The sequence below is a fragment of the Buteo buteo genome, chromosome 5, assembly GCF_964188355.1.
Source record: "Buteo buteo chromosome 5, bButBut1.hap1.1, whole genome shotgun sequence".
NCBI lineage: Eukaryota > Metazoa > Chordata > Aves > Accipitriformes > Accipitridae > Buteo > Buteo buteo.
This window is the reverse complement of record NC_134175.1, coordinates 6701730-6715566: the sequence shown is the minus strand read 5'-3', so window position 1 is coordinate 6715566 and position 13837 is coordinate 6701730. Positions and strand designations below refer to the sequence as shown.

At 35.7% G+C, this 13837-nt stretch overlaps 1 protein-coding gene across 11 annotated transcripts in view; it reads right to left on the bottom strand.

The window, feature by feature from the left end:
• Positions 1-13837, bottom strand: part of VPS13D (vacuolar protein sorting 13 homolog D) — a 110206-nt gene that overhangs the window by 93408 nt on the left and 2961 nt on the right. For 6 of the 11 annotated variants that reach the window (XR_012650357.1, XM_075027444.1, XM_075027447.1 and 3 more), the window contains exons 3-18: positions 12863-12940; positions 12434-12624; positions 12089-12169; positions 10663-10779; positions 10334-10438; positions 9913-10083; positions 8853-8953; positions 8059-8227; positions 6565-6657; positions 5616-5826; positions 4854-5033; positions 4299-4429; positions 3614-3686; positions 2938-3108; positions 1635-1765; positions 602-734 (exon numbers count right to left, since the gene is read on the bottom strand). Coding sequence is in view for 10 of the 11 variants with exons in the window: in XM_075027444.1 (XP_074883545.1) it covers positions 602-734; positions 1635-1765; positions 2938-3108; positions 3614-3686; positions 4299-4429; positions 4854-5033; positions 5616-5826; positions 6565-6657; positions 8059-8227; positions 8853-8953; positions 9913-10083; positions 10334-10438; positions 10663-10779; positions 12089-12169; positions 12434-12624; positions 12863-12940 (2136 nt within the window). In the remaining variant the exon portion in view is untranslated. Of the gene's footprint in view, positions 1-601; positions 735-1634; positions 1768-2937; positions 3109-3613; positions 3687-4298; positions 4430-4853; positions 5034-5615; positions 5827-6564; positions 6658-8058; positions 8247-8852; positions 8954-9912; positions 10084-10333; positions 10439-10662; positions 10780-12088; positions 12170-12433; positions 12625-12862; positions 12941-13837 lie in introns of those variants that run through there. The other 5 variants (XM_075027448.1, XM_075027450.1, XM_075027451.1 and 2 more) reach the window with 5 other exon arrangements.

Genomic DNA, 13837 nt, shown 5'->3' with positions numbered 1-13837 from the left:
ATTTACAAGTTCCACTGTACTTTAATTTTAATTATCCTGCATTGATTTCCTAGTGGAACAGGAAAGAAGCAATGATTTGTTTAAGAACCAATGATCTTGTGATACAAACAAATACCAATTTTCCTTTCACTTTTATTTGGCTAGCTATAGACACATATGCTAAGAACAGAGATCCATGTGACTCCAAAATTGGAGGGCTTCTTCAAAGCATACTTTCACTGGGAGCACTGTCCCCAAAAAATGTTTCACAGCTAAATCTTATACTACTCTAAGCCAAAATCATATCCATGGTAAAGTGCCTGACACACTAGCTTCACACCTGTTCACAGCCTTCAAGAGGTGCAAGATTCCACAGGGGAGACTTTAATTTAAAAAGATAATCCCCAACAAACCAAAAAAAAACCCTGCACCCCCCCAATTATTTTTAAAACTGTATATCAATCTTAATTAAAAATTTATTGATAATAGCAGAATTATTATGTGAAACTCTATGCATATATAGGGGAAATAATCTTAAGACATCTCTACTTTCTACACAGACAAAAGAGTTTCTGGGAGAAAGTGGAAGGAAAAGGAAAGCTGCAATAATTCTAGGTCATACCTTGAGAATTAGTAAGTAATATTCTTCCCAGATCTACAACAACTAACACTGGATCCACAAATTTAAAATCATCAGGAAAGATCACCTGAGGGGCAGAAATATCAAGGCACACGGTCCAGCTTTTGCTGTTTTCCTGGAAGTTAAGAAAGAAGATATAATAGCCCATAAGAAATAATTTCCCCTCACCTACAAAAAAAGCCATGTCAAACAAATCAATCTAGTTAGCCACTTCTATCAACTGAAGAGCTAACTTTCACAAACTGCAGCCATACTACAGTTTGGTAGTTTGTTAAACCACAGACTCCCATTACAGTCAATGAAGAGACACTTTCAGTAGATGAAACATCCCATGCTAACAGAGATGCAATGAGTCCCTCTCCAGAGGGACTCCCCATCTCCAAGCTGAGGAGAGTGAATCTACCTGCATACCTGAGAAGGCATCTACCTTTTACATGATACTGGATCAGATAAATCCTTTTCAAGGCTATCCATAAATACAACATGCACTAGACTGTTTTATCAAACATCAAGCTTTTCAGAACAAGTATTTTTTCATTTCACTGACAACAGTATAAAACTATCTTGCATCAATATAGCTAACTCCAAAGCTAGGGGTTAATGATACTAATACATATACTAATATTACTTGAAAGCTGAAGAATGAGCAGAAAACAAATAAACGTGGAACTACTTTTTAATTTAGAAAATATTTAAATAAGTTACACACAAATTTATTAAGTTTGATGTAACTGTGCTCCAGTGCACACTGGAGCCAACAAGTTGTCATGAGCTCATCTCAGAACAGAGTCAAGAACAGAATACTATTCTGCCATTAATCACAGCAGGTCTGCACCACAAAAATGGATTGTTTGACAGCAAAAGAAATACTACAATACCACATGTAAAACTCCCCACTTTCTTAAAAAGAACACCACACAAACGAACAACAAAACCCCCCCACTCTTTAGAGCTTCAAGTCCTAAAACACATGGAAAAAAAGCCTACATAAACATTTTTGGGGAAAAAAACTTACAATGAAGTCTCCCACTAGTAAACGATCAATAGTTTGCCTGATTTCAGCTTTTGTCTGCATTTTCAGCTTGTTGTATTGTCTTCTGGCAGCTTCAGCCACTCTTGCCTCTAACTCAGATTGATATCCAAAACCTGCACAAGAGATACAAAACTGACTAGGTATAATTTTGTTTACCTATTACTGAATCAGAAAAATAAAAAAAAAAAAAGAGAAGATCGATTTTAAATTTTGGCTGTAAAACACAGCAATTGAAAGCCATTGGCTGTACCTACACACCAGGCTGCTTCACAGAAAAAAGGAAGCATCTAAGCACAAAACAAATAATCCCACCAAAAAAAACACTTCCCAAACCTTTTTCTGACCTTTATTTGACAGACCTTCAACCTGAGTTACTAAATTTGAGGGAGACAGAAAAGGTGGTAAGTATGGCAACAAAAGAAATTCTGAATAAATGTTAAGAAGTTTGCGGAATGTGTAGACAGTCCTTTTTTGTTTGTTTGGTTTGTATTAAACTTTACCTCTAACATATATGGAGTATTCTCACCTTGTGAGAAAAGGTAAGTATCATCCATACCTTTATGCTAGGTAGTTTAAACCTTTTGGTATTTGCCAAAATTAACAGAAAAAGAATTGGTACTTTAAGAACATTTTGATGTTCCTTATTTTCACCTCTCATCTCCTCAGATACTGAACTTTTAATAACTAAAACTGCAAAGGTAGTCACTTTATAATGCTACAGGCTCAGGTACTAGATACCTAAATCTTGCTGTCCTTAGAAGCTTAGGGAACCAGCATGTTCAGCATATAAAAAACAAGGTACTTCAAGCAGCTGTAACAAAGGTCTGACTTAATTTAACCAACAGAAGAGATACTGCAGGAATTAGAACACAATTTCTCCTCTATTGTTACTCTAGAAAATATTCTGCTTTTAACTGTTCTCTCAAAAAACCTGTTGTTATCCATCAGTTTCCAGGACAGATTACAGAAACAGGCATTCTTATTTATGCATTTTAATGTAGGCAGCATGAACATCCACCATGTGGTATAGCAGCAATTTGCAATTTTAAAGTAGAATTTTCAGGAGTCTGCCCAAATGAAATCCCTGATTCAATTAAACAAAGAAACAAACAAAAAAAAAATCCAGAAGAGACTCAGAGTATTGCTTAATTTGAATTTAGAACAGAGGTTCTTTGATTAGTGCTTCATATTTCTAAGAATGAAAATAAAAATCAAAGGTAAGAAAAGATGTAATACCACCAAAAAAACCCCCAACCCCACCAAAAAAAACACATTAAAGGTTAACCTGAGGTATGAACCCTTCCCTTGTAGAAGAAGTCAGCTACTTTCTTAATGGCTTGTGGATTGTAAATAATATTTAGAGGTCTGGTACTGACTTCCAGGCGCCTCTCAAAATTGCTGTGGATTGGATTTCTTTCGTAAAGCATCTCAAACACTGGGGCATCAGGATCTGCAACTGAATGAAAAATAAGTTACAAAAAGCAATTGTAAAAAAAACCACAAAACAAGCAAATGGACAAAAGCAAAAAACAAACCCCAAAGAATTTAATAAGTAATTTTAATTGGTAGTACTAGGAAAGTAGTACCTGTTTGAAAATTCTTCAGTAACAGAAAAGCAAGTAATATGATCAACTTCTACAATTGACAGAATTCAACATGTTTGTACATACAAAAACATTTTCAGAACTGGAGTCCTAATGTTGAACTACCGATTTGTTTCTTTTTTTAAACCAAGACAAAGAGCAAGTCCAACTCCCATTGTCTTGAAATACATTTTTTTCTTACTCGCTTTCTTTAAAGTCAACTTGCATGCACCCTTATGTCTGAACAAAGCTTCTATGATTTTATCATTACTATTTGCAAAAAGCATTTGCATTAATTCAAACTCTAGGCACTCAGTTTTGAAATTTCTCGTTTGTAGGAATTCTCATATGCTTGTTATCATCAAATGAAATCTTTACCAGTGTTCTGATTAGTCATTTCTGAGGACAAACTCTGGAGCCCAAAGGAAGACACGCAGCCAACCTCTTTTTGCTGATAAGAATTTAAAAGAAAAAGATTGTTTAGATAAAATCAACCAAGCCACCTGATACAAGCATAGAAGTCTTTTCTGTATTAGTCTTATCACCACTTTATATGTGAATTACATGTATAGTCTAAGATTATTATATGCATTTTTTTCTTGATGTAGTCAAACAAGAGAAGGAAGTATGACTAAGAAGCTAACACTATCTACTCATGTAGCAGACACACTGAAGTCTGAACTGCAGAACAGTACACAGGTGAAATAAAACCTTACTTGGACCAAAAAGCTGTATGAAAAAGAACAATCGCTGATTAAGCAGCAATGCCGATTGTTCCAAAAATCAAATCTAATTCAAAAAATTATCTTCTTCCCAACACATATAACTGTTATGTTAAAGTTACAAGCATACAGAGCAAACAATGAAGAGTTCTACGAGTGATGTTTGGAAAGGCAGGGGAAAAGTAAGTTCAACAAGTGGAAATTTTTCTTCAAGACTTTTGTGTTCTCTTTCTGGGCTAAGACACAAACAAAGAAAAACATGCGTTGAGTTTTGGAACACAACTATTTTCACACACACTATGCATCATACATAGTTACTTAAAGAGTGTTTTTTAACTTACAGGATTCGGGAAAACAAGAACAGGAAATATGGTCCCTTCTGTTGCCAAATCCCTCAGAAAAAGACCACCAAGCTGAACTTTGAGAAGTGAAGAATTTCTGCGAGGAAGGGATTCTGCTAGGATCTTTACACCTGGAATACAAGTACATAAAATACTTTTAGTACACAGCACAGGTTTTATCTAAATTTTATAGATAACAAGTACCGTCCAAACAAGTCTTTTGGAAGTGCTTATGTATATTTATTTCTAATAAAAAAATTAAACACAGAAATTTGGAATGCATTACAATGATTGTGAAGCATGTATTTCTACGGTTGTCCTCCTTTCACACATAACAATGCCTAAAATTAGATTTCTGTGTTGAAATCACTCACAACATCTGAAAAGAGAAACTTATTTTCACGTGATATATCAATTTCCGCAAGCTGTTTTCGTATTTTCATTTTGAACTTTGTTTCAGTACAGTAATTTAAAGAATTAAAAACAAAAATCAAAGGTCTGAAGGTGGACAAAGCTCTGGTCTTTTTGGGGAAAGAACAGAAATTAACATAATACCTGAAAACTCCAGCTGCATAAAACCAGTCTCCTCAGCATGCACCACCTTCTTCTCCTTATGCAACAGAGTGAAAGAGCCACCCTGCAACTGTAGATTTAACTTAGCAAAAACATGATCTCTCTTTGTAAAGGTATTCATGCTAGAAGCATCTGCAGCAGGATCAAAAAATTCATCTGCACCTAATTAAAAAAACCAAAACCACAAACCAATGCATTAAATAAGTCAAGTTTCTGGAAGGCTACTGAAGAACAAAAAAGTTTCTCTGAATTTAAAAATAAAGATTTCCCCAGCTCTAGGGAAGAAAAATAGAAACAGAAAACAAAGCAGAGATACCTTCTTCCTTAACAAAACTGAATATTCCGTAGAACTCTTCTATCTCAACTAAGGTAATGCAACCCAAAATTTACAAAGACCCCAACAACTCAGTACTGTTAATGTTATACCCAGCCACAGCACACCACATGACCGCCACCCACCTGAACAGAAAAAGTCCCAAAGCTCTTTGCCATAAATATGTATAATAGAGGAAGCAACTCTATTCCATATATTGCTTTAGAAATGAGCGGGTATACCAGGTATTGAGATTTTTTAACAGGTTATTAAGCTTTACACAGGCTCTGCTGCCTAGGTACATCAGCGGACACAGGTAATCTTTTAACAGTGGAGAACCAAAGAGTTGTTTCTGTTCACCTTTACCAGGTATCTAACTCTGGTAGCATTAACAGCCTCAAAAAGAAACAGAAAACCCTATATTTCTGTACCTAGTATGTCTTCTGGATTCCACTGTTCCTTTGGGTCTGGCAGCAGCCCTTCAAAAGGTTCACCTTCATATGTTTGCTGAGCATATCCATACCAACCTCCCCAACCAGGAAACCAAGACTGAAGATACTGCAGCATTCCAGTGCTACTGGCATGTGCAGATTCTGCTGTAGGGGAACCTCCAGGGGAATCGGGCAGTGGCTCTTTAACACTCTATGTTTGAACATTGAAGATGTACACATTACCGCTGGTTAAGAATATCACAAGCGTACAAAAACCATCACAATAAGAATACAATTCCATCTAGTATTTACTCAGCACTCTTCAGTATACCAGCAGTGATATTTCTAGCCAATAATTAGCCTATTAGGAGAGCAGCAGCAAAGAAATACAAACGTATCATCAGTTACCTGCTGCATATTCATATATGAATGAAGCTGTATGGCATTATTTAAATCCTGGTCTAGAAACACTAAACCAAATAAGAAGTCATTTGACAGCTTAAAACACAACTCTAAATTTTAGCAACTGTATTTGAAGGAGAGACGACATTGTACCGTTACAGAGATTAGTTCATATTTTATGAACTGTGCTCAGAAAGCCATTTACACGAGGCTCACTTCTGCCATATATTTATTCTGGGAAGATACTCATTATAGGTCCTTATTTCCACTCTCTGCTTTTAAGATGAAGAGTACTTGCCCTAGGAATTCTGGCAAGGATACTATTGAGGAAGATCATCATATGACTATGCAAAAGATTTCACTGTGCAAGTGTCACAACAGTAAAAACTGCAGGAACTGAGCACTGTTTTGCAATTTTAGCATTAATGCCACACTTCTAAATCAAAGCAAATACGTGCCAACAGTCTCCAGCAGAACAGAACACAATACCTTAGAATAATTCACTTAAAGATTCCATATATTACCCTGTATGCAGAATGTTCCTCACCTCAGCTAAGTCATGAAATTTATCATGAACTATCTCATACAGTATCTTCAACTCTTCGTAAGTTTGCTCATCCTCAATACGATGCATTTCTGCCTGAAAAGACAAAAAAGGTTAAGTAACTGCACTAGAAGAATATAGCATCTTGTTCACAAACATGTCAAACATCTTTGCACTAAGTTAGAGATTCATAGAGAAAACTAACACGGCATTAATGATAGTATCCAAGTGCCTAAGCACATGAAAATAACCAGAAGTCACGTAGGCAACCATAATGCTGACATTACCCTGTATTACAAACAAAGTTTATATGCAATGTAAAATACATTATTTTAATACTTTTAATGGTAAAAATTCCTTGCTTAACTATATCCTCCTATCATGCATCAGCAGTAAAGTTTGCAGCACAAAATTTAAGCCATGGAAAATAACCTGATTTAACAGAATGCCTAGCTTAGCCAGGAGCAAAAAAAGCTTCTGTCTGGAGCAAAGAAGGTAGAGGAAATGAACTGCATAAATTAGGACAATGTAGTATTCGTATTCAGTTACTTAGACATGTCGTCGTCTTTGTACTCATTAAGACGTTATTTGTGGAAGCCTATGATTCACCCAAGTCTAAAAAATGTATCATGGAACAAGAAAGCAAGAGACATTTTTCTAGTTCACTGGCATTGCCCTTGTCACATTTCACAGCTCTGCTGAATACAACACAAGCTATATGACAGTAAGTCTCCTGCTTTACCAGGTACTATAAAATTTCCAGTACATTGACCTACTCTTACAGTTCATGCCTATATGACACAAGTGAGGATTACATACAACTTAAAGTATCAATAGAATCACACCTGTAATTAATACAGGTGAGGTACATGGTGCTCTGAACTGATTTATCAAAAAGTCCCAAAACACCTAAAGATAAAAAGCAGCTAATTATAGTTCACAGGATTTTTTCTTTCTGAAGTAGGACACAGATTCATTATTCCTTCTAAATTAATCCTAAAATCAACTGTGGAAAAACAAAACCAAAAAAACAACAAAGTACCCCCAAACACACTGTCAACTAGCCATAATTTTTCTCGCTTATCTACCCACCCATATGGGTGACCTGACACACTTCTGATATTTAAATACTTTCTGAGTCTATAGAGAACACGAGTTAAGAAAGATGTCACAGACTGACATGAGCATTCTATGAGAGTTAATGCTATTTTTGGTGAAAACCAGTTACAGCTCAAAAAAAAAAAAAAAAAAAAAAAAAAAAGACAGCTTTTTGCATAGCAAAACACAAGGAGATCCTGCCGCACACACACCTCCCACAACCCCAGGTTTCAAGCATTAAAAACTCAGTTGTGGTCAAAAGACAGTCTGTTCAGTGAAAACAGCCTGCAGTAAAACTAAAGATGTTTCTAAACTGGAACAGATTTTAAATTTGAGAAGATGAAACAAATCAAATATAAGATGATTAATCGACACTGTAGAAAACTCAAATCTAAATACCTGCTCTGCAGTAGACAGTGGCTCCCCCTTCAACTTGCTATAATACATGTCAGTGTAAGACACTGCATCTTGGGCTCGATGTAATGCAAACTCCCAGGTAGAACGTTGTCTCTGCTCCCTGATCTCCGAAAGATTGGCATTCAAAGCAAAGATCCACCATTCTCGGCAGCTGAAACATTTTTAAATTACTGTGTTACCAGTATTTAAAAAAAAAAAAACAGAAATGCCTATCAAACTGGTGAATGGTCCAAGAGGTTCAGTGAAAAAACAGAGGGCAACTGGTCAGAAAAAACATCAGTATTAGAGACAGCATACATTGGCTAGTTTTACAAATTGTGCAGAACAGTGCCCTGCAAAGTCCCCACCACTTTAGTGGGATTTATTATAGCTGTTATATCAGGCACAGACAACAAAATGCAGAGTTACGTAGACCCCTAGTCTGAACTGACACCATCTTTCTTATTTATCAATAAAAGAAACTTAACAGGAGCTTTTTCCACAAAGAAAAATTCAGACCACCACAGTGTGTGCATGAGAATAGAACCTCCAACTTAATTTCAGTTCTTGGAAGCTGTGAAAGAAGGATTTAAAGCCTCGGGTAAGAATAATTTTATTTTAAGTTTGAATTACATCTGAACATTTAAAACTGATTTATGAGGTAGGGGAACAAAACATGAAAACTGAAACTCTAATATATGATTATTATCTACCTTTTTATATTTGTCTTCATTCTAGTCTGCCTAGTATAGTTTTTAATACCATATTAACACCACCACATATGTAGATCTACTTACTTCTCTGTTACTGTAACCTTTGGTCTCCACTTCCTGAATTTAAGCTGTCGTTCCTTTCTAGCCAGTTCCTTTAAAAATCCCATGATCTGCTGATACTGCATCTTTTAGTAAAACAATACACAGATCAATTAGGCAATATTGTAGCGCTTTCCAAAGCAAAGGGGAGGAAAAACAAACAAAAAACCCAACCACAGGCTTAGTTTATCTGCATCAACGGCCTGCATATGGCTTCAGAGTTAAGATTAATGTTAATCATAATTTGCTTCTCTAGTATCACAGATCTTCTCCCAGTAGCTAGTAGTTACTGTGTGACATTCAATTTACAGACTTCATTTACAAACACACAGAATGAAATCTCCTTCCATGTCAGATTATCGACCTAAAATCAGCTGCTATTGTACATTCTATAGACTAAAAAAAACCCATACGCATCCCTCCTATTACTCTAATAAACAAACAAGAATGTAATTTTTTTGCAATAATCACTTGCAGCAAAATAATTAAATAATTTGGAATGCTTGGTTTTAAACAACTTCTTTAGTATATCCCTTTCAGTTGCTTTTAAAACTAAATCTTTAATGAAGTATTAATTTTATGCTACAATAATTGGCATTTAAGCTGTTACAAACACTACCAGTTTTATGACCTCTACAGGTATTTCGCTGTTTGAATCAGCAACTGTTTTCTTAGAGACAGATAATTCAAGATGTCATTTTACCAGCAGAATCTTCAGAAGCACTGACATACAAACAACAGTTGCAGCACGTGGGAAGGAAAAAATACACTCTATGTCAAACTACCAATTTGAATCTGTAGACATTGAGATAACCAAAACATAAAGTAGTATCTTCTTTGATCAGTCATTTTGTTCGAAACTGACCATAAAGCAGTGCACAATATGGCATACAGATACCAAAGCAATCTTGAACACTAACTAGTTTGGACACCCAACACAGCCTAACATAGTTCATAGCACAGAGCTCATGATGGCCTCATTTACCCCGCTTCTCAACAGTCTGTTTCAGACACTGAGAGTTAAATGAAGATGGCTGGTATTTACCTGTGAAAGCTTCAAGGGTATAGTCTCAAGCTGGATGTCACACTCAAGCCGCGGAGTCTGGCGTGATCTTAAAGGCTCCTTAGAACAATTTCTCTTAAGAAGAGCAGAAGTGCATACAGGTTCCATGATGTAGTTATGATCACGACTCTCCATACTCTTATCCATTGCTTCCTGTGGGTTACAAGCAAACTTATTCTATAAGAAATGTGTGTACAATACTTATTAGGATGCACTGGTTTCACATACTAGAATACACTCTATTAGCATGCCAGTCCATTAAAAAAAAAAACTCTTAACCATAAACTTCTGTTGCTCTTAAAAGCCAAGATCCATTAATTTCTAAGTCAATTAGGTCTGCAATATAGAAAGGAGACTAACAGCAACAATGTCTCTTTCATATGCAAAAATATCTCTCTTGTACCTGTAGCTGACCAGGAGGCAGGTCACCCAATAATGTGCAGTTAGTATCCCAATAAATACTGAAGTCGGCAACATCCAACTGTTTTTTCCGCATCAGCTTTTCCACCTGAAGTAGAAAAAGTGGAATAAAGTCAAGATCACACAACATGTGCCATGCAGTTTTTAGTTCTACATACTCAATAAACAATATGAAATGCCCGGAATCAATTTATTACAATAACGAGAAGATTATTAAAATGCCATATGTTTTACTAAATATTTACTAGCACCCATAAAATACAGCATCATATCTTAGCTGCCATGAGTTCTTGTACAAAAAGTTATACTTACTGGTTCAAATACCGCATTTTGCATGGATACATTTTTGATGCATATGCCAAATGCAAATGGCTGCAAAGGATTTGTGACACCATCTTCAAATCTCAAATGTACATCCTGAATTTTTAACTAGACAGAAAAAAAAACATTACTAGAGACAACTATATTAGAGTGGACAGCCGTACTATTCATTAATACTGAAGCAATTTAATATTTAATTTCTGCAATTCTCCAACAAATTTCTGGTAGTTCTTTAGATCTCATAGAAATCCTATTCCTCACTTCTGATTTTGTACTCTCTGGTTCTATCTTCTTCTCAGATACCACTAGTCCCTGCCCTTCTCCCCAAAATCAACTAGTCACTTTCACAAGACAGCGTACTTTATTTTGCTACCCTACTATTATTCTCCATTTTAAAGGCAAATACGCAGTTGCCAACCAAAGACTCCAATTTGTTTTATGCACTAGAATCTTCAGCATGGGCCAGAATGACAAACTAATAACAATACGAGGTGACCCAAACTAATTTTACATTGGTAAAACCTTTGAGAACACCAAGATACTGTGGCTTCTCAGAGAATGTAGAGTCCAGGACTGCCGAAAGTATAGATACTCTCGCCTTTCCTGCACCAAATACATTCTTCTCAAACATATCAGGAAAAGCAAGTAGTCTGAGGTGCCTTGCTTCTGAATTGCCTCTATTGAGTTGAAACACAACCAAATAATACAGTCACACAAGGAAAAAAAGAAGGATAGTCCTTTCATGGAGGTGAGCAGACAAACTTTAGCAATGAATATGTAGAAAGCTTCTGGTTCTTAAAGACAAATAATTAATGATGTAAATGTTGCTAAAATGTCATTAACTACATTAGGACTTCCAAAGAGGAAAAGCAACAGAGAACAACAGCCACATTTTTGAGTCATTTTGAAACTTAGGAGACACATGGTAGATTTTTAGTAATAGCAGAAAAAGAATAAAGAACTTGAGAGATGACACACAGTCAAATAATCAAAATCATAGATCAGCAGAAACTCTGACTTTTTTTGTTTACAAATTGTCTTTTTATCAAAACAAATCATGCTCTTCTGCTTCATCAACAATTCAGTATTTTGCTGGGTTTATAACTAAATATTCAAATGCGAGCAAAAACCATCAGATTTCATGCAAATACATTATTCACCTACTGTTACAAACCAAAAAAAAATGATGTTTTCCCCTTGGTAAAAGCAGGATGGAGGGTTTTTCCTTTCCAGAAGTCCCCATCAGGACTAGTTTAAGACTGAAGTTAAGAAGGTTCAATCTGAAAAGGGACTGTCCTCTGCCAAACATCTAGCTTTGATTTACGTTATTTCTTCTCTGAGGACTACATAATGTGAAGCACAGTGGGCACAGGTAATTCTTAACAAGTGGGAAAAGCTCTACAATGCAAACACTTACTTCAATGTTTTCTACAATTCTTGTGACTACAGATGCAGTAACTGAGTACCAGTAAGATTCCCCTTTCTGTTGTCGTTCTTTCTAAAAGAGAAAACAGGGACAAGCATTAACCACCACTGTAACAACTGGTCAGGAAACAATGTACCTTGTTACACTGCAATTACTGTGAACAGAGAGAAAGAGAAAGTAAACCCATTTCAGTGTCTCCAATATATAGGGGACACACAGCATGATGGGGGCGGGGTAGCACAGAAATTGCACTATGTTAGCATGTATGAATCAAATTTTAATTTAGTTTCTTATCCCATAGTGGTTTCTTCACCATGACAGAAAAGCGTGACTCACTTTCCATTTTTCTTCAAGTGCTAGAAGAAGGGCTTTCTTGTGTTCTCTTTCTTGAGACTTCTCCCTTTCCTCATCAAAATCTTCTTTTTTTTCTGGTGCACCAATTAAGTGTAGTTTTGAGACAGATATCACCCATGGATCCACATGTGGGCGATAAAAAGGTATCTGTAGTGTTATTTTGCCAATAAAACCTAGATATACAGAACAGAGATGCTATCAGATTCCTGCGTAAACATACTTTATCATCCTTAGAAAACGTAAAAGAAAAAGCGGTGTAAGAAACAAACAAGCTCAAATAGAATTGGATTACCTGAAAACCAGGCTACCTCATTTCTTCAAGCCTCTGACTCATGGGTAAAGGTTCTTCTAAAATATGCAATACTTCCTGTTTATACATATTTGTCCTGCACACCCAAGCAAAATACAAACCTGCCTTTACTTCAAATGGTAATTCCAGTTCCTTCAAGGCATCTTTCTTTAGTGGCAAGTTTTCCAATTCAACAGCACCTATGCAAAGCAGAAAAAGAGACAAGTCTGTTAAACAAAATTATGTTAAAGAACGCTAACTTGAACATTATAAGCCTAAAATGACCAGCACCATGTTTCAAAGAAAAAAAAAATCAAATAGGATTTCATGAGAACAGCCACCTACCGCTTCAAGTTTTGTTACAATTGCAGTGGTTATTTAACATACTTGTTAATTTTTCAATGACATGTGCTCAAACTATTTGAGGAGGTAATCTAGAAGCAATCTTCTGCAAGGTTTTAGATCTGAACTTTCTTGTAACCAAGGAGAAAGCTTCTACTCTTTGTCTTTTCAAAAGAGATACTTTGAGTATTTTCTCAATATTACAACAAGCACGCACAGAAAAGCTTTGAAGTGTTATAAAATACTGTCTCCAAAAATAGCAAATAGCAGCAAAAGGTAAATTAGAAAGCATTGATCTGAAGACTCTGTAAAATTATAAGACTCGTGAACACAACATGACATAAACCAGAAGTCTTAATTACAGGGCAGTAACTACTAGCACCAAAACTTAAGAGGTAAATACTACAGAATACTTCCTGCCATAGTCCCTCAACAGAAAGGTTACTGAACGGTATCAAGAAAAATGACACTCAAATATTATATAAATTAAACGTGCCGATAAGATATGCTAAGCATACTTTTGAAAGTTTCATATAAATTGGTTTAACAGTGTTGATAAAAAGCAACAAAGATAGGAACACAAGAGAATTTACTATTCACTGTAAAGTGCTACCACAAAACTCTATATCAAAATGGTTTGTATAAACATTAAACACGATATTGTTTCTATTCCACCTTCCAGTTATTACAAAAACGTAACACTTTTGTTTTTTTTAAAATCACAGTACGAAAACCCTACAGAAAATACCACAAAG